This window comes from Ciconia boyciana, chromosome 3 (genome assembly GCF_034638445.1).
Source record: "Ciconia boyciana chromosome 3, ASM3463844v1, whole genome shotgun sequence".
NCBI classification, from domain to species: Eukaryota; Metazoa; Chordata; class Aves; order Ciconiiformes; family Ciconiidae; genus Ciconia; species Ciconia boyciana.
This window is the reverse complement of record NC_132936.1, coordinates 84,839,953-84,861,375: the sequence shown is the minus strand read 5'-3', so window position 1 is coordinate 84,861,375 and position 21,423 is coordinate 84,839,953. Positions and strand designations below refer to the sequence as shown.

The window sequence follows — 21,423 nt, the reverse complement described above, 5'->3', positions numbered from 1 at the left end:
CTCCTAGAACTACTAGAGGAAAAGGAAAGTCAGTTATCTTCATAACATGAATTTTAGTCTGAAGCTTTCATTTAAGTTTTATTAACTAGATGCTCTGTTGAGAAAGGAGAATGGCAACAAAATTTTTTCAATACGGAGTATGTCATCTTCAGCCAAGTAAAATGCATTTAATTGCATCTCCTTCTGTCAAATTCTGCTTCCTAGAATATTTTGAGGAATACCTTCATAATAACTTTTCCATCACCAGTGTAATGTAATAACTGTATTCAATTTAACACAAGTGCTATGTATTTATCATTTCAGTATCAACAGGTACTGTATTTCACAGTGTAGCAGTCTTTGGCAGGTTCTGTACATGGTACAGAATTTTACATTAACCGTGTAACTGCATTACACACTTTGTCATGGAAAGCAATAAAACTTAAGATTTGCCTGGACTTGTGAAAAGTGTTGAAGGCAGTACAAATTTGACTAAAGGGCAATACTTTCGGTGTTAGAGTGGTAGTCCACTCCATCTTCATAGGATCTGTTACAACTTTTCTTAGAGAGCTTTAAGAAACTGTTTACTTTGTAGGTCTTTATTAAACAGAAAATAGTGAAGCATCTGCTGTATAGAGCGTACCAGGATTGTCTTTTCAGGATGGTGAAGGGAAATTCCAACTGAATCTAGACAGGTTGATGTGCTGAATGTTTTAATCTTTTACCTGAGACAGAAAGGATCCACGCTGATAAATACTATGGGAATTAAAACCCACACTAACAAATACTGACATCGCTTTTCTTAGCTTCAAGAAAGGCCAGTGGTGTCACAGTGAGTTTGGAGTTTGAATGTTTCTGTTAATAACCAGTATTTTTTTGAGTACATATGAATATTTCAAGAAGCAAAAACTGTTGGTATCAAAAATCTTCTCCCCAAAAAGAGTCAAAGGCCCAAGGCATCTTTAAAAAGAAAAACTGTTCTGGAATACGCAATAGCAATTTGCTTTGTTTACCTTTCATCATAGTACATTGTGGCTGGCTCATGGTTTTGGATAGAGTTCCCTTTTGCTGTAAAATACATTTAAGATAATTACAGAAAGTAAATAAAAACAGATGTCTCTAAATCAGAATTGATATACTGGGTATTTCATATGAGCCAGTAGTGACCATAGGTTTCAGATTACTTTGCATCTGAACTGAACTTTTGATTTCTAGATAAATCTCCCAAAAGAGAGGAATAAATACCTGTATCTGTCAGGCTGAAGTTCAGAAGGGTAGTCTTTGCTCAATTAATTCCTAGCCTGAATCATTTGTCTGGCTTTCAGGTTACAATGCATGGTTTTGTCTGGTGGACAGAAAGTATTTGCCATCAGTAGGTGGGATGATGCAGGTCTAAAAAGAACATACTTTCAGAGCAGTATGTATTGCTGTAGGTCTGACAGAAGATGGACAAGATGACTATTTCATGAAGTAGCACCTGGAAGGCAGTAAAGCATTTTAGTGCATTTGTTTTCTAATCAGCCAGTCAAGGTAGGCTCTCCTTAGTCCTGGTTGTAGGTGCTGTTCTCAGCTGTTTGCTCCTTTCAAGGAGCAACACTCCTTAAACTCTTCTCCTGAGGAGACTAAGTAGGAGCATTGGTCTTAGAGAATGCTGTTGTTCTGAAGGAAATTTTGCTGTTGTTGTGTGCTACAGAGAAACTCTCAACAATAGTGAGAACATAACCTTGGGTGCACTCGTGAACCAAGTCCTCAGATTTTAATGTAGGATTGCTGTAGTTGAGAGTTACTACTACCTGGCTGAATCTCATGTTACATTCTTACTTACTGTGAACTTACTTACATATACTTACAACAAGCAAATGTGTTTTGGTGAATGTTAGAACATCATTTGTGTGTGGTAATAAAATGTACATATGTACATTTTATTTAATGCCAGAATTTTCTCAGTTTCCCTGAATTTTAAAACCAGAGTAGAAACAAAACTTCAGGTGTAATCAACAGGATGATCCTGTGACTTTCAGTGTGACCAAGTTAATTTTGAGTGAAATGGATGGTGAATATCTGTAGCATCTGATACAGATAACTTAATCATAAGTTTGAATTTCCAGACCATTTTTTTTTTTCCTGAGGTCAGCATGTGTAGGATTAAAGACACAGCCAATGACATGGGAAAATACCTTGGAAATACTTACAGGATTTACTTCAGTTTTGAAAGACTGAAAAGTAAGCTGTTAGTTAACTAGAAGCCATTTACTTCTAGTTAACTAGCAGCATGTAGGCTAGGATGACTTTAACTGAAAGGCTGTTTGGGTTGTTCATTTCGTTTAGTTGACAGCAGTGTCCTGTACTTTTTTTGTGTGTCTCTCTCAACTGTGAGTGAGGGAAATGCACTTCAATTGGCAAAAGCAAAAAAATCCATGATACGGGGTTAGATCTGGATGCTAAAACTGTTTGATTTCAGAGCAGTGAAATATAAATGTTTCTTTAAAATTATTTATGCTCAGAACTCTGGAAACTTTCTCTTTTCTTGGTATGGTACTAGAGCAGTACAATTCAAATAATGAAGAGGACTGCAGAGATTGTTTTGAACCATTAAACATTGTTGGTAAACTGTTGTTTGTCACTTTCTTTAGAGGTAATGGTTCTATTCTGAAAGAGAAAAAAATATTTTAAAAGTTTTGACGGCTAAGAAATTGTATCCAAATATTCCTAAAATATATGAATGAAAGACAGTTTTCAGCAAGTGGAATGATTATGGTGACTAACTGTAGGATGAGAGTAAGAGAAGGGCTATTGATATCTGCATGTGCTTATGCTGCTCAATTGTATCAAGTGATTGTCAGTTGAATTATATTTTTTAGGTAACTTTTAGACATGATTCTTCAACAGTGGAAGTGCAGGATGATCACATAAAGGGTCCCTTAAAGGTAATAAATTTGTTTTATATTTTGCTAACACTTCGAAAAGCATTATTTTTCAGTATTTGATGAAAACATGTATATGCAATATGGGGTGACAGTGAAAGGATCAGTTTATTACACAGGCCAGATAGGATCACGAAGCATAAAAGGTAATGCTGCAAAGCTAGAGTTAGTATACTCTTCATGTTAACTTTCTCCTTTGTAGTTAAAGGGGATGCAGCATACAGGCTGATGTAAGCCTTTGTTCTTTTTGGCCTTCAAGCTAAGAAGTTTAGCTGGCTCTAATTTTTAGTTGCTGTTGCTTTGGAAAACTCAGCTGGAGGATTTGATGGGCAAGCTCTTATGCAAGAGAATGACATCACTCAAACTGGTTCTTGTTCCCCACCTGCTGGCAGGAAATAATCAGCTCAGTTAGTTGGCTTATTTTACAGGAATGGAAGAAGTTTCGAGGGATACAAATATATTCAAACGAAACTGGAAAAGTATGGTATACTTAACATAGCAATAGGTTAGAAATTAACTCTGTCTGCTAAATACAGAAGTGTTAACTTAATTGCCTCTTCTAGAAGATCTCCAGTGCTAAGTGGCTTTTGTATTTTAGGTAGGAACTGTTGTGGAAGTGAAGAATCCGGATGGAACATACCAGGAAGCAGTTATCAACAAATTAACAGATGCAAGTTGGTACACTGTAGGTAAGAATAAACTTGAATAAAACTCATTACTTAAAAATAAGCCTGTGACGTGGACATGTCTTAAGCATGGTGAGAAAATGTTTGGTTTGTTTGGTGTTTTGGTTTTGGTTTTTTTTGGGGGGGGGTTGTGTGTGTGTGTTTGTTTTTTTGAAATGCTTAGTTATTCAAAGTTTGTATAAAAAAAATAAAAAAAACCTCAAACAACAAACCCCCAAAAACCTAAACTACTTCTTTTGGGTTTTTATAAGAAACTGTACCCATCACAATGTGAAATTGGGACCCCAAATAAAGACCTAGTGAATTGCTCTATAATTGGTAACTGCTTCTTAAATATTTAATATACTATTGTTAAATATTCTGAAGCAAAGTATGCTGTCGTACTTCCTTAAAAAAGGAAAATAAATGCTTTTAAAGCACAAGTTGCAATACTTATTTTTCCCTACTCTGAGACTTATCCGTGATAACAGCTGCTGTAAAAAGACATAGCTTTTTTTAAAAAAGTCTTTTCCTGTTTGTTTTCCCTATTTTCTAATGTGACATTTCAGACTTTAGATGATGTATCCACATGCCCACAAGTAAATATAGCTTTTTTTTTTCTTTAAATATTTTTTTTAAGGCTTTATATACACGGGTTTACTCTTTGATGCTATGTACTGGTAGATCAATCTGTCTTGGGGAAAACTGGTCAACTGTAGAATTATAACGTATATTCCATCTGTGCACTTGTAGTCTTAAAGGTACTACAGGAAATGTATTGATTCTTGAGAAACTATGTATTCTTCTCCTTGGCAGATAACTGGGACGTGGGAAGAAGACCAGGTCTTGAAAGAACCTTAGCAAGACTTAGTTGTTTTGAGATATTAAGGGTTGTTACTGATGAAGTGATGTCGAACAACTAGGGAAAGACTAACTTTCCCTAGTCATAGTCCTTCTAGAAAAGAATAGAGCTGTAAGTTTAGATAAGAACTTCCAGATAAGTGTTGCAGAAAATATATCTGTTTTCTTGTCGGAGAAGTAGAGTGTATGAGTAAAGGAGAGACCGGGTTAGGATGGGGTGAAACATGAGGTATAAAGACAAGAATTAACATTATAGGTCATGTTTTGTAATTGATATAGAAGTGGATCAGATATGAGAGCTTTTAAGAACAAAATGGTATAGCTGGTGTTAGAACTATGTTGTATGTATACGTTTATGCTTCTGAGAAAGTGAGGTTAGCAGTTCAGCAAGAAGAATAAGATAGGAATCCATGCAGATTAAATTTTGAAGGTAGGTGTCATGGAGTTGTAGTCTGTAAATCAAAGTAGTTGTTTGTCAAAAATCCTGAACTTGAGAAACAGGAAGAGGAGATGTAAGAGAGTTGAGACTGAAAACCATATTTTGTAGATAGAAGTAGACAAAAGCATGTTGACCTTGTACAGTCAGTGAAAGTAGCACAGCTGCTGGCTGTGTAATGCACTTTGAGAGAGAAGTGGCTCTAGCAGTGGATGATTAGAATAATCTTTGTCAGGAGGATGAGTGGAATGAGACTGAAATTATCTTTACAGACAGTGATGACTTTGCAGATCTGAGTGAAAGTCCTACTTCAAGGGGTAGTTGCCATTTATCAGATTTCAGAATTAGCACGAATCTTAACCAGCAGAGTTCTCTAACGTTGTCCTAGCATTTGTTGAGAAGTATCTAATTACTCGCATTGTTAATGATTTTATGAATAAAATCACTATGATTTGGTCAAAAACTTTGTGAAGGGGTAGACAGATCTGAGGTAGTACCTTTCCAGAAGTTGTTACTTAAGACCATTTATGCCACTGCAGCAGTAGCATGTAGAATTTAGAGGAATAACCATTTTGGGGCTGCTTGCGGACTTTTTTAACACTAAAGTATGGGCAAGATTGCTTTAAGAGCATCCCTGTCTGTCTTATGTTCATGCGATGTTGTCTGAATAGAAATTGTACATCAGTTTGTTTATATGTCTTTTTTGGTTCTACTACTTTTCTACCAGAGGAAGATAGGAACTAAATTAAATTTAAAAAGAACCCAACTGGTATAGCCTTTTAGAATTAGTATAGCACAGTTATATAAATACATGAAGTGTCCTTAGTTTATTTACCTGTCCTATGAAAATTCCTCAAAAAGCTCAAGGTATTCCAATCCTGGTAACTAGATACTGCTTTGTCATTCATATAAATGTGTCTTTAGAAAGTGTAAGTGATATTCTTAACATTTAACTCTGTGTTTACTATGAGGAAAAAAAATCATAGGATTGTTTGCTTTACTAAAAATGCAGAATTGTGCATGTTCAAAAGTGGTCTCATCCCCTTCTGCGTGTTTCTTTTTCTCAGAATTCAAAGTATTCAAAGTTTTATTTGCATTAAGTTGCCTTTAAGTTGCCTTTTTTTTTCCTTGTAGTTTCAGAATAGGTGTTTTACATGCATTACACTCCTATATATCTGCTCAGTAGATTGTTTTGAGGATGTTCCATTAGATTAGAACGTCATGCATTACAGCCATATGTGCTGTGCAAGTCTTTCAGGGAGGTGAAGCTTTTCCTTTGAATGTATTCATGTTACAGAACAAGATTAAGAATCCCTCTGGTGGGGAAGAGGCCACAAGCAGATTACCACATAGGATACATAATGTGGCTACCTACCTAGCTCTGAAGAGGTTTACCTCTGTTGTAGTCAGCTTATCCCTTGAAGTGGATAGATTTTTTTTTTAAATCTCACATTATGTAAGGAGACTGTTATGTTAATTAACACAAACTGAATTAGGAACCTGCTGCCTTCTACTTCACTTAACCAAGCTGGGGCTTAATTATGTGTTGACTGTTTGAGATGCAGCTCCAAATGTGTGTTTTCTTGTGCAGTTCTTGCCCTTGATACTTTTCAACAAACTTATAAGTGACAGATGTGCATCTATAACTGATATTTTATCAATAAACAGTACTCAACAATTACTGTACTGTAAAACACAGACTGGGGAATGGTAGTCACAAGGGGAAGTTTGTTCATCAGCGGTGCTGCCTTTTATATAAGGCTGAAAAATTCTCAGAACTAGGTAAAAGTTACTTTCATATCAAATAAATACTAGTCAAGAATTTTGATGTACCTTGTTGCTTTTTGTATATTTGTATTTTAATTTGTAAATCTTGAAAATAGAGTATAGCACCCATTATTTGAAAGCCAGATGTGGCTGAAAATTAATCTCTCTAATCTTGCCAGGCATCTTTTGCTGGTTGACAGCCATTCTCCTAACACTGTTATTTTGACTCTTGTTTGTGAAAGTGTTTACATATTTTTAGTTTTCTACCGCATTAGATTGAATTAGATTGAATTCTAATGAGACTGGCAGAATCAGGCTCAGCAGTACTGTTGATGGACAGAAGAGGAGATTTGAATGAAGGTGAAAGAGACTTATTAAGAAATTGCTGAAACTTTAAATGTAATATTTTAATCTAATCTTGAGGTTGTTTCCATGCCCCCAAAAGTCTTCAAGGTCACTGTAGTGTGGGGATAAGAATATAATTGTTACCACTCTTAGGGAGGTTCTTGTCTCACTGAACAGTGCAAGCGTAGCCTAAGAGTTAAAACTTGTCACCAAGTTTTCATCCATTAAGTACCTGTAGAAGACTTGACAAAAGCTTACTTTTTATATGACCAGTTTGTCAGCTTCCGAAGATCCTACCTTGAATATGTGCAGTGCATTTCAGGATTCAAAGGATCAAGTATGTAGCTGAAGCCAACTGTATTATGAATTTGTTGCCAGTTGACCTAGTGATAGCAGAGGTGGTAGAAAGTCTAGAAACCAGGAGCTCCACAGTTCTCTCACTACAGCTGGTTTTGATGATTGTCTGCACTTTGACAATTGTCATCTTCCTTAGGCTTATATCCCTGTTGTTCTATAGTGTAGTTGAATGAAGTCAGTAGAGAAAGATGTTGAACGTTCATATAACATTAAACTAACTTTTTCTCAAAATATCCATTTATGTATCTCCATAGTAAGCGTAGCTTCCATTTGAATATTGTAGGAGTTCTGGTTATGTAATAAAGTTCTGTAAAAATTGAAAATGCTTGAAGAATAGTTTTTCAATTCTAGCTTGCATTGATTTTTAATTTTGTGTCCTGATCCATTAATTGTCTGCTCAACTACTGATTACTTAAGATTCCATTTAACATATGCAAGCATGGAGTAGCTATGGTGAGACAGCAGCTTATGTATTTGGTCGATCAGTGCAAAGGCTTTACTGGATATGCAGCAGTATCCTGGTACAGGATACTTGTTTTAAGGACTAGCTACAGCAATATATATCTCATTCTTTCTGACACCTAAATCCATCACTTACTGATATCCTGATTTAAAAAAAAAATAACCTTTTTTTTCTTGCCTCACTTCTTACCTGGTGACAGTGTTTGATGATGGTGATGAGAAGACTCTTAGACGCTCTTCCCTGTGTTTAAAAGGAGAAAGACATTTTGCTGAAAGCGAGGTAATGGAAGAATTTTTATATGACAACTTTTTATTTAGAAAAACTTGAAAGTGATATTTTTAGTATCTTGGTCTTCAGTATGTTATGTACATCCATGCTACTAAAAATGGGGATTATGCAAAATACAGTCTACAGGGTCTGGCTTATTCTTTTTTTAAATCAAGAAATACAATTACATTTCACCAAATTGTGTACGTTAAGAAACAAAATCAGCATTTCATATTTTTCGGTTTTATATTATTAATGGTTCATAGATTGTGGATCACACAAAAAACAGTGATCACACAACTACTTTGCTTTATATAAAAAAATTATCTGTAAGTATTCATTGGGAAAAATCAAAATATGGTACATGAAAAAATTAAGGTACATCTTTGGACATAATTAAGTTCTGTTGGATTTTAGGTAGATGATCAAGTCTAATTTGTAATAGCTGATAGACTTGAAAATTAATACTTTTCTTTTAAAAGGCAAATTATAAGTTGCTGTTACCTGTTACTTTGAAGACAGTTACCAGTATTTTGAAGCTGGTTCATGTCTTAAAGGTGATTTGCATATTAAAGTATTCAGACATTTGTAGCAAACTTCAACTATTTGAAATTTCAGCTTGAGGGTTATTCCTTCTTATGTAAGATGATCTGGACTGATGGGCAGATTTATAGACACATGTTAGCTTAGTGGAAAGTTAGTGAAGATGAGGGGTTTTTTGCTCTACATAAATATGCTTTATTATTGTAGTCAGCTGAGCTTGTTGCCTGCTTACTGCATTCTTGTGAAGGTTCAGATACCTTCTAGAATCCTAAGTCAGGATTAAACACATGTAAAGAAAAGGGCCTAATTAGATACCTAAATCTGGATTCAGATACAGGTGCCATAAATTTAAAGATTGTGTTGTTCTTTTGATTAGCTCTTTGTTATTAATGATCAGCACTCCTGAAAATTAGGTTGCTTCTGTTCCATAAATACTATTTTAATATGGTTTCAGGGGTATTATTTTATAGTAAGCAGGTTGAAAATTGTAGTGTATATATATTGCTTTGCGACCTGTTTGGCTGAACGAGAGTAATTTCAGATTATTTTGTCAGATTCAAAGAAACCTTACATTCAGGTGACTCCTACTTTTTATGTTATCATCATTCTTATAGTCTTAGCTTTTGATGTCTTGCCAGAAGTCACTGATATGCAATTCATGGTCACCAGCCCTCGATGAAATGCATGTTGTGCATTTCTAATGATTACCTCATGATTGCATAGCTACTCAGCAGGGAAAATTGCATCTCCAATTTCTTTTGTAATTAGACCAGTGCCACACGATTGTCTTGTTCTGATGTTGCTCTAGCTTAATCTCTGACTTCCCAAGTGTGTGGGATCTTTTAGGGTGTCCACCACACTCAGAAGTGATCATGCATTTACTTTAAGATTTAAAAAGCCACTTTTATTGTCTGTATGTCCAGTTCTGTCTGACACAGAATCTGAGATTCTTGTTGATGTTTCTCATTTCAAAATTCATACACGACTTAGAAGTGTAATTTGGAGGACCACGTTTAGTTTGGAAGGCTTTATGCCTTATTTCAAAGAACAAGAATAAGTGCCTATACAAAAAACTCTGTGTACCAGGAACCTTCAGATCTGGAATGGTGATCATTTCAACAGATAACAGCAGTCTTAGGGAAAGAAGATACTGCATGTCCATGAAGCCTTCTGTTGATCCTTTAGCATTCTCCCTGAACAGAGAAAGTTCTTTCTTTCTCTCCCTCACTTTTTGTTTTGATGCTAATATAGCATCAGTTCGCACACTCTCAATTATCAATATAGCAACCTCTTTAAAATTGTTTTACAAATCTTTCTCTCCCATATCAAATTATGAATTACTAACAAAAATACAGTTAACTTGTCATGTTTGCTGCTACTGAGTTATCTTGCAGTTTCATTTCATAGGGGACTGATGTTCATTTATAAGTAGATGAATGGATGTTTAGTCTGATGGTAGGACAGGCAGAAAATTCAAACTGTAGAGCTGGAGTATCCCAGGTCAGCAGAATACCTGATACTTAATTCTCTGTGTGTGAATGGTCCAAAGACAGGACTTCTGGGAAGAATTGTCTATGTGTGTTGAACAAAAGTTAATTATTCGGAGGTGGGGAGAAAATGTTGGAAAAAAACCCAAACCAAACCACATTACTTTTTAAAATTAAAGCAGTGTTGTCTCTGCTGTACTTCTGTATTTCTTTTGTAATGAGAAAGTCTCTCTATTGACAGAAATTGCTTTAACCAGATTATACAAATTTATGGCTTGGAGAATAACTTATACCAGGTTTTTTATATGTGTATGTATATGTATTTTTTCATTTCAACAGACATTAGATCAGCTTCCACTCACAAATCCTGAACACTTTGGGACTCCTGTTATAGGAAAGAAAACAAACAGAGGAAGGAGATCCAATCATATGTAAGTTTAACCTCTTTATATCTGTGCTATCTGTATTCAGTTCTGAAGCTTTCAGTGTGTGTGGAGTTTTATTAGTTGTATGTTCAGGCTTCTCTTATTCAAAAAACAGGAAGGTATATGAAAAGTGTTAGTTTAGCAGTCAGACTGAAAGTCAGTTTTACGTGTATTGTTGCATGCAAGGATTACAACAAGTCTTTATGTAATCGGTATTTAAAATAGTACTGGGTATAGGCAAGAGGTTCTCATTTTTTTGTTATTTAAGTAAAAAAAGGAAGTAGCATACCAAGCAGAAATGTGGTGTTAAGCTATATTCAGAAGCTTCTCTGTAGTAGAATATTAGTATTATAAATGTGTTGGACTCAAACTAAAACCATTACAATGCAATCTTTGTCCAGCTGATATGAAGTTTTTGTAGAAGGTACTAAATACTCATGTAGACCTTTGGTTTCTCATTGCAAGGTCTCTGAAGGGCTTTTAGAAATAGGTGAACAGTATTATGGTTTGCAGCAAAGCTTATTGACAGAAAAATAAAGTTAGAGTAGTGACTTGATTTCCTAGGTGCCAAAATTCTTGGTAGTTGTGATCTTGAAAACCCAGTTTTAAATACTCCACTGACTGGTGTTCTTTATTTGTGGATGGAGGTTTTTTGGGGGGGGGTGTGTGTGTGTGTTTTTGTTTTTTAAAGTTTTGAGGCAGTAGTGGCTGGGCTGGGAGGGGAGTTTTCATGCTTGGATTACCCTTTCACACTGTCTTTTTGGTAGCTTGAAATAAATATTGCCCTTTATATGTAGAGGTACTATAAATTGACTCAGTTATTGATTTACTAATTTGTGACGTGTTGAAGGAAAAAGATTGGAAAAGCTGGTGTATACCACAGAGAATGTGATTGCAGCATCCTTGGTGTCTGTGACTGGGTTGTCTTCTCTGTTTCCATAACTGTACAGGACATTATTATGGCAGAAACAAAACACTTATCTTTATCTTATGGTTAATACTGGCTGAACTGAGTAAAAAGACAAATTGCACAGATACTGGTATAACTGAGCTGGGTTGTAGCCTCTCTAAACTAATCCTGGCTTTCTCTCTAGTCCTTGATTTTCTTTCTTTTCCCTCAAGAGATTCTCAACCCCCAGAAAGCAGCCTTGAAAGACTTTCATACTGTATTTTAAAAGAAATCACTACTTTAAAAAAGGATGTCGGGGGGAAAACAACCTAATGCTTTATCAGCACTGCAAATGGTGACATAAAATTAGGGTGTGTAAAATGAAACATAATAATTCACCTTAGACTGTAAATCAGTTGTCTTCTGTTACACAAATGCGAACTGTGAGCCTTCTGTTAATATTGAACTTTGTACTCAAAAGTAGTTATGTGAAAAACGGAAGATAGCTTTTAAAATTCTGGTGGTTGTGCTCATTGAACATGCTGTGTATTTTCTGAGAATTAACCTTCAAGGTGACTAATTTAAAAAAAAAAAGCTAGAGCGAGCCAGGAGTGCTGATTTATTTATTTATTTATTTAATCAATTGCAGGTAATTTTAATTGGAGTAGTTTTGTACATTTAGACTCCCCATATGGTTAAAACCAGGTGCAACTTTGTACTGGAACAGTCAAAACTGAGCTAGAACCTTTTTTAATCAAGATGTTTTTGCACCTTTTCCCATCTGCTTAGGTTCTGACACTGTTCAATGTGAAATTGAAACAGTCATTTTGAAATGCTTCACTGCACATCTTTAAAAAAAACTGTTTCAGGATAAATAGATTACTTTTTCTCTTTGCTGTTCATCTTCATAGCTGATGTTTCTTCTTCAGAGATTTGTCCTCTCTCAAAATAGCTTTTTATTCTGTATGGCCGTTAAAGTAAAAGCATAGAGATTAAGAGGAAAAACAAACCAGTTTAGCTTAATGTTGGTCCAAAACTACAGCTGCAATGGTATTTTTGAACAGTGCTTCACTAGGGCAGAATTCTTGTCTTGAATGTCCTGCCAGTGCATTTCTATTCCTCCATGTGGATCCATGGTGGTGTTTTGTTTGGTTTTTGCATGTATTATGTGTAGATGTGCATTTCTGAGTTTGTAATTTTTGAGTTGTTATTATAATATCCTTATAAATACTTCTATTTATTTTTATCCCAAATCACTTAACAGGCCATTGAAGTCACTATTATTTATGCCTTTTTGACAATTAGCTTTGGATCTCCTGTAATTATAATAGGCAAGTTTTGAATAGTTGAGTTTTAAGTCTTTTTCTGTTGTTTAGTCCTGAAGAAGAATCTTCATCCTCTTCCAGCGATGAAGATGAAGATGATAGGAAACAAAGTGATGAGTTATTAGGAAAAGTTGTGTGTGTGGACTGCTTCAGTGTGGATAAAAAGAAAGCTCTGTGGTTTCCAGCCTTGGTAAGAGTTTCATCTTTATGTTAATTTTGTAAAGTTTCATTCATTTTCTAGGCACCAAAGAAAGGTGGGTTTTATAATTTTTGATGGATTAATCTATATTTTTATTAGAACTTAATATGTTTCTTCAAATTGGACCTTATCATAATAGTCAAAGGAAATATTATATATGTAAATATGTGTGCTTACAGAAAGTGATTGCTAACACGGCTTTAGTTTTTCAAAAGAGCCAGAGCTTGTTGACCTAATTCCAGCTCAACAGTGTGTTTAGTACTACTGAACTAAAATTTCAGGGTTTTTTTCCTAGGCTATTGCTTGTCACTTTTCTGAACTACCAAGTTTTATCCAGGAAGAAAATATAAAGAAGTGCAAAGAGAGGGGAAGTTTAGTGATTGCGTAGATATTATTATTTTTCTAGGTTCAATACAAACACATTTGATAATAAAATCAAATGTTTTTTCTTGGTTGCTGTGGTAGGTAGTAGAGAATTGCCAATAAATTTCCTTTAAAATAACATTGTAGTCTTTTAGTACAAATATTTCTATCCTTTATTCTGGTTTAAAGACACTTTTTTTACAAATAAACATCTAATAAGATATCACTGTTAGACTAAGGATTGCATATAGACTGACTGATGTATTTGGAAATTAACGTATTTCCATATGTGGTACCTTCTAGGACCACGCTTTTTAATTTTATTATTAATTGTAAATATTTGCATAATTTCTCCCTGGCAATGAAAGCTTAAAATGTTTATCTAATTTCAGGAAGACTTGTGCTCTGCTTTTGAAAAGATGCCATATAGTAACATTTCACTCTTCTTAGTGTGTGCAGTAGCTCTCAGTTGCAACTTTCTACCTGTCACCTCCTGTGTCTTGTAATGCAGTCCAGAGGCTTTCCAGCAGGACTTCTTTTGGAAAAGTTGGTGGGAGAGAATGAGTCATTGAAGTCTCTTTTACAACAAGAGAGAGGGCAGAATATACAGCAAGGAGATATCATGTTAATGACAGATAGCTTTAAGAGAGGTTTTCCGTAATAGACAAGAAAATTGAACTGTTTCTTTACTGAAAGCTGTCATCGAGATTGATGCAATATCGCCTACCTCACAGTTGCACTCTGAGAAGCAGTCAGTTAGACTGGCTTGAGCTGTTTTATGTCACACTGTTGGGTTAGCCCTTCTGGTCATGCACATGACAGATAGCCGTTTCCATGGCAGCCTCTCTGGTAGGTATTAGGCTTCCATGTGACTAATGTAGTGCCACTCAGGATAGCTGTGGGTCAGACCTTAAAGATTAACTGAATTGTTGCTTATTCTCCCAAGGTATACTAAAGATACACACTGTTATTTCTTTGGCTTTCATTTGGGGATTGGAATAGCTCATTCTTCATTGAAGTACCTGGACAAGCTGGATCGATGGACTGAGGTCAATTGTATGGGGTTCAACAAGGCTAAGTGCAAGGTCCTGCACTTGGGCCACAACAACCCCATGCAACACTACAGGCTTGGGCAAGAGTGGCTGGAAAGCTGCCTGGCAGAGAAGGACCTGGGGGTGTTAGTTGACAGCCGCCTGAATATGAGCCAGCAGTGTGCCCAGGTGGCCAAGAAAGCCAATGGCATCCTGGCTTGTATCAAAAATAGCGTGGCCAGCAGGACTAGGGAAGTGATCGTGCCCCTGTACTCGGCACTGGTGAGGCCGCACCTCGAATACTGTGTTCAGTTTTGGGCCCCTCACTACAAGAGAGACCTTGAGGGGCTGGAGCGTGTCCAGAGAAGGGCAACGAAGCTGGTGAAGGGTCTAGAGCAGAAGTCTTCTGAGGAGTGGCTGAGGGAACTGGGGTTGTTTAGTCTGGAGTAAAGGAGGCTGAGGGGAGACCTTATAGCTCTCTACAACTACCTGAAAGGAGGTTGTAGAGAGGTGGGGGTCGGTCTCTTCTCCTAGGTAGCAAGTGATAGGACGAGAGGAAATGGCCTCAGGTTGCGCTTGGGAAGGTTTAGATTGGACATTTTACTTCACTGAAAGGGTTGTCAAGCATTGGAGCAGGCTGCCCAGGGAAGTGGTTGAGTCGCCATCCCTGGAGGTATTTAAAAGCCGTTTGGATGAGGTGCTTAGGGACATGGTGTAGTGGTGGTCTTGGTAGTGTTAGGTTTACGGTTGGACTCGATGATCTTAAAGGTCTTTTCCAACCTATATGATTCTGTGATTCTGTGAAAGCTTCCTGCACTGAATGAGAAGCAGTAGGGGGATAAAGTTTGAGGGTAGAGCTTGTTAACTCTGAAGTAGCTTATCCTAGATTAACTGTTATTTTAGTAATCAGGTTTATAGCTCTGCAAATAAACATCATATTGCATTTAACCTGAAAAGTTGTGCCACAGAATAGATTACGCCCCAAATAGCTTTTTTTTTTTAATCCCCTCCCCTGTAGCTATGCCTCTCCATTCTTTTACCTTGTAAGCAGGTTACCTCTACTATATCAACAAACTAATTTTATCTTATTACTGATAAATTTTGCTTTAGCTTTATATTATGCTAATTGTAATTATGTGAATAATGAAATGAAAATTATTAGAATGAAGAACAGAAAATTATTAAAAATAATTAAAATTAAAAATACATATTCCAGAATTACTTTGTTATTAATGATATTGTGTACAGATATGCTTTGTGTATAAGCACAAAGGACATTGTGCAAGTTTATCATGTGAAAACAAGTTCAGGGATTAGTCTAAACCTTTACAGCAAATAACAGTTAAAATTAGTAGTGGAAACTGATTACTTTGCCTATCAGTCCTATAACCAGATAGCCTGTCACTTATAAATGTAAAACTGTAGAGGTCTAAATTATGGTAAAAATTATTCTGAGGACTGTGGTTGACTACATTGTTTTAATCCTGCATGCATGTTTTTGGTTTGGTTTGGGTTTTTTTGGGGGGGGGGTGGGGGGAAGGTGGAGGGGGTGGGGGGGTTCAGACCAATGGCTAATTGTAATTGTAAAAAGACCTGTCAGTTGCTCCTTATGTCAAAGAGTGTGATTTAGTAAGCCTTACAGCATTGCTTAGTTGTAATGTGTACTTAAAGGCTTTTGAAAGGTGCAGTGAGGAAATCTACTTGCAGCATTTTCAGAAAATTGAGTTTACATAGGATCATCTCTCTCATCCTCCTATGACTCCAGTGGAGTCTGCTTTGCAAGGAAATAGAGCAAACTTGATTCAGGCAAAATTGAGGTGATGTTGCTTGATGTAAAGGCACTAAATGTGGTAAGCTGTTTTCCAACCTCTGAATGAATTTCTGACTACTAAGATCTTGATGCATCTAGAAAACCAATAGCTAAAGCCAGAAGGGCCTTTTGCCGTCTTTAGAGAGCTAGGAGGTTGCACCTGTCTGTTTCAAATGGGGAATGATAATTACTGTCTTTTACCTTGATATTAAAACACTGTTGCAAACTATATCTCAAACTGCATTTCAATTAGTAAGTTATAGTTTTGTAAAGTAATTTCTTTGGACTGTAGATTGCATTGAATTTGGAAACTTAGGCTGTTACGCTTCTCAAGAAAAATGAAACATATTTAGCCTGTGCTCTGTGATACGCAATTCTGTTTCCAAATCAGATGGAGCTTTTGACTTTACTTTCTAAAATGCTGTATGGCTGATGACCCATGTAAGGAGGAAAAAACCTTTAGTCATGCAGTGTCTTTGTGTGTTTGGTGGAAAAAGTAGGACTGAAAGCAGCTGATGTAAGAGAGAAAAGAGGTATTTACCTGGGCTAAATTAGGGCTGCAGTCATTTGCTGCTCCTTGGGGTTTTGTAGCAGCTGGAACTTTCTTAACTTTCAGGGAACTACACATCTTTTGATATAAGAGAGATGGGTGATGGAGAGGGTTGCTTTTCTGTTCTATAACTCTGGAAATTATATATATATATATATATATATATATATATATATATATATATATAATTAAATCCCTGAAGCTTGTTAATTAGCAACTTGTATACTAGTTTAACAAAAGTTAAATAGCTTTTAAAATTGCAACTAATAATTAATATGTTGTCTCAGTGCTAGACTTGATTAGTTTACTTCTTGAATTAAGGAACCTATCATAATACTTGTACTTGAGACCCTCTTCTAGGTAGATAACTTATGAATCCTCCATTATAAAATTGCGTTTCATAAATCCTGTATGGCTTTGTTTTTGAAACTGTGGGTGATTACATCCTTGCAGTTTCTGGAAGTTTTTTCAGAAGAGGTCTCTAACTCAGGTGGCAGCATTTGGTGGAAGTTCTGTCCTTTTAGGATGAGGAGTAGAGTAAGCTGTAGTGGCATGACAGGTACTTAACCTTTGTCAGAATGCTGTTCTTATGTCTCTGGTTGCAGCTGTCAGTTCCCTCCAGGAAGTGAGCATGAATTCATGCATCCAGTAATTTCAGGAGGTTATCACTCCTGTGTTTTGAGGGACCTCAGTTGCTCTCATCTCAGTGTTGCTAAAGAGAAATGAGCCCAAGAGGTTTTTGAGAAGCATTGGTATATAAGATTACTCTCGTTTTTCATTTTTCTCTCTAAACTTTGCATTTGTAATATCTTTTCAGGTGGTTTGTCCAGATTGTAGTGATGATATTGCAGTGAAAAAAGACAATATTCTCGTTCGCTCTTTCAAGGATGGCAAATTGTGAGTAGGAATGTAGAGGCTGATAATTGAATAAGATCTATACCAGTCAAATGAAAAGTAGTACGAGGTGTGTTGGGTAAAGTATTGATAACATCAGTAAGCTCAGTAAGTTTCTGCCAAGGTTTTTCTGATGTTTAGAGAACTGTTAACAGCCTACATCATGATGAAATGAGTCTTGAACTTTGTCATTATTAATAATGGGATGCATAAATCTATCTGTCTTACTTTTAATTTCACTGTTAGAGTGGTGGCAAACAAAGCAGTATTTCGTGACTTCGAGAATGGCCTGAGACTCTTTCCTGCTCCGGTTGGAATGGAGCACTGCTTTTCAGAGATGTGGCCATAGGCTTATCCAGCTACAGAGGGGGTTGGGTGGGGGATATGTGCATGCACACACGTAGACTACACGCACACAGAAATTTTTATTTTTTTGAGGTAGTAAGGCATATGTTTATCTCAGTCTAGACTACAACTGCATATGCTCATGTTCTTTGAAAAGAACTGTAATACTACTCAAAGTAGGAAAGAAAACAGAGAAACCTAGAAAACCAGACTGTATGGTGTTTGCAATAGAATAAGGAACTATTGTGTTCTTAAACTCATACTGGTCAGGGAGGGGGATTGATGGATGACAGTAGAATTATTTTTTCTAGGTTTTTGTTTTTATTTTAAAAGTTTCAGCTATTTATTCTGCTTGGTTCAGTTTAACAGAATGCTTTTGCAGAAAGGATATTGAAATATTTAACAGTTTCATTGTGGTTTAATTACTTACTAAGTCTAGGCTATCGCTTTACCTTTTGATAGTTACTCAGGCATCAATGCACATCACTGGAGAAATACATAAGCATGTGTGCGCACAAGCATACACCCTCCCACCCCCTAAAGCTGCAGCTCAGATTTGCTTCCTTGGATATAGCCACAGTAGAAATTAAAAAGTGCTTTGTTCTTTCAATTTGGAAGTCTTTCATTTCATACTGACAATTTATACTAATATTCATTTATGTTTTAAGCAAGGTAAGGTTTTGTTGTTTGTAGGTGAGTAGTTACTTGCTAAATTAACATGAGATTTTCGCTAAGTAATATATATTTGGGAGATTCCAGAAACTACCTGTTAGTGGAAGAAGAATGCTTTCTTCAATATGCAGTGAATGCATATGGATGGTCTAACCAAATTTGTGTAGAAATTTGATTTTTAATCCGCTAACTGACTAATACTGTACCAGACTAACACTGTAGAATTGTCAAGATATACTTCATACGCTTCTGTATGTTTAGTAAGTGTGTTTATAATCTTAGCGATAGCTCTGTATTATACTGTTAATGTAGCTTTAAAACATTTTCTTTTTTTTAACATTTTCTAAATTATCTAGCGTTTCTGTGCCAAGAAAAGATGTTCGGGAGATCAGTGAAACTTCACCAAAGCCTGATGCTTTGTTAAAACAAGGTAAAAATAACTTTCTATGAGAAAACACATGTATGTATTTACTTTGTTATGTCAATTGGACCAAGTTTGTGGTAGATTGGGTCATGTCTTAAAAATGCTAAAATACAGAATCTTTATCTATAGCATAATATATTGAAGGAGAACACTTCTGAAAATCTAGAGGAACTTTTTTTTAAAAAAGATGAACAAAAAACCCAAACAAAAAAACCCCGCTCTACCACACTTGTTTTAAATGTAGCCATGCCAAACAAAAGGTATAACCATACAGCTCACACTGGCTTTATAGGTTATTTAGTATTCAGCCTTTTGCGTTAGACCTTCATAGAGTTATTCTCACCATAGTACCCCTAATAGTTGTAAGTTGCCTTTATGCACTCTCAAGAAACTGGGATTGTGGATTCACTTAGAAGTTTAAGTTTGTGTGATCAAGCTCTTAGAATTAGCTTGTGCTCATTTCTTCCTCCTTCTCTTCCGTGTTCAATGTACATAAACCACAGTGTAAAGCTGTTGGAATAGGGGTTCTCTCAATTAAATTTTCATATCTGCCCTAATAATGAAGATCCTTATTTGTGTTTATAGACACTAACATGGTAATGATCCTAATAATAGTTGTGAATAATTTGATGTGCAGAGGACACTGGGCCAGTTTGGCTGGGTAAGACAAATAAGGATGGACAACACGGGGTGGTTGTTGAGGTTCTTTGAATTTGGGAGTGGAATTGTTAATTAGCAGTCTTTCCTTCTTCTCCCCTTCCCCCCCACCCCCGACTACTGTTTTTGATTAAAACATTTGGTCAAACTAATACTTCCTGCAGTGCTAACAAATGCTGGTCCTTTTACAGCTTTTGACCAAGCCCTTGAATTCCGTAAAAACAGAACCGTTCCTAGTAACTGGAAAACAGAATTGAAAGAAGACAGCTCCAGCAGTGAAGCTGAAGAAGAGGAAGAGGATGAAAAAGAAAAAGAGGATAACAGCAGTGAGGAAGAGGCAAGTGAAGTTAGTTAAGGGCGTAGATACACAGCTGATAAAAATTAGCAAGACTGTAATATTTAAGTAGGTCTTTTTAACATTTGGGAACATTTAACATGTTAACATAGGCAACATTGTTAACATAGGCAACATTATTGCTTCTCAGCTTTCAAAATCTTTATTCAACAAAGATCAGTTAATGTGAAAATATCAACTTGAAAATCTAACAAGTATCTTTGAGTCACTAAGCAAAAAACATGGAGTCAAAAGGCTGAGTCATTAGGGACTACTGAAAAATAGAAACTAAAACTCAAAGGAAGATCCTGTTTTAGAATCTTTCCCATGCTGATCTTAATGCAGTGGCAGAGAGGGTTGCAGTACCTACTAGGCACTGAGCAGGATGAAGAAGGGTAGGTATTGGTGTCAGTTGTCACATGCATATTGCTTTTTCTAAAAGAAAAAAGGTTCCCTTTACTTGTGTGTATTTCTAAATGGAACTTACCTACTAGCTGCTAAAGGTCTGGCTGTCTTCTAACTGGGAAGATGTACGTAGCTAAAATAATATTGAAGTTGTTTCTGATAAAGGATATGTGGGGCTTAAATTATTTTTGATAACTTTAAAACAAAGATCTCTTTCTGTTTTATTTGAAAACATCAGCAATTATGTCTTGCAACTGTATGTAAATGCAGACTGGCCTTTTCTTTGCACATGCTCTTCCAGTATTGGAAGGCAGAAGAGTTTTGTGGGGTTTTTTTGTTGGTGTTTTTTTGTTTTTTGTTTTTTTTTTCACTGATGTAGAACTTTGGGTTTCTTAGGGTGATATTAATTCCTGGGCTATAATGTCAGTCATAGCCCAGATGGGTTTCTAGTTTGTAGTTCACTCTCCCTCCAAATACAGTTGTTTGCCTTTCTATAATAATGCTGTGTGTTGTAGTGTGCAGAAGGGCGTAGTTTCCCTCCGTAGTTTGTCTTGCATCTGCTTTATTGTATATCATGACAGTGATTTATTTTCCCCTTTGTGGCCATGGAGTGAGTTCTGTGCATGCTAAAATCATGCTACTGTAAATAGCTGCTCACATAAATGATGATAAACTTTTCTCCTGGCTATAGAACTGTTACCCCAGTACATACCCTTGAATTGCCACACATTACAAGCCACAGGGAAGTTTTCTACCTTTTATGCAGGAGCTCCATCTGACAAGGTGGCTCTAAGCTGTTACTGAGCTATGTTCTTGACATATTTTGAAAAATAAACCAGGCTGGCATGGCCCTGCTGGTTGTCTCCTCCTTCCTTGTGTCTCTGTCACCCTATCATCCTTACCCTTTCCTGCCCCCAAATTGCTATGCTAGGTCTACAGCTGTAGGTCCTCTTGTAAAGCAGATATTGCAAGTAGTTTACACTGTTCTTTCCCTGCTTCTAGCTAG

General features: G+C 36.2%; 1 protein-coding gene across 5 annotated transcripts in view; it reads left to right on the top strand.

The window, feature by feature from the left end:
• Nucleotides 1–21,423, top strand: part of ARID4B (AT-rich interaction domain 4B) — a 94,773-nt gene that overhangs the window by 33,343 nt on the left and 40,007 nt on the right. For all 5 annotated transcript variants that reach the window (XM_072856377.1, XM_072856373.1, XM_072856374.1 and 2 more), the window contains exons 4-11: nt 2,841–2,906; nt 3,502–3,592; nt 7,997–8,076; nt 10,434–10,525; nt 12,785–12,923; nt 17,504–17,583; nt 18,954–19,027; nt 19,870–20,015. In XM_072856377.1, coding sequence (XP_072712478.1) covers nt 2,841–2,906; nt 3,502–3,592; nt 7,997–8,076; nt 10,434–10,525; nt 12,785–12,923; nt 17,504–17,583; nt 18,954–19,027; nt 19,870–20,015 — 768 coding nt within the window. The remainder of the gene's footprint in view (nt 1–2,840; nt 2,907–3,501; nt 3,593–7,996; nt 8,077–10,433; nt 10,526–12,784; nt 12,924–17,503; nt 17,584–18,953; nt 19,028–19,869; nt 20,016–21,423) is intronic.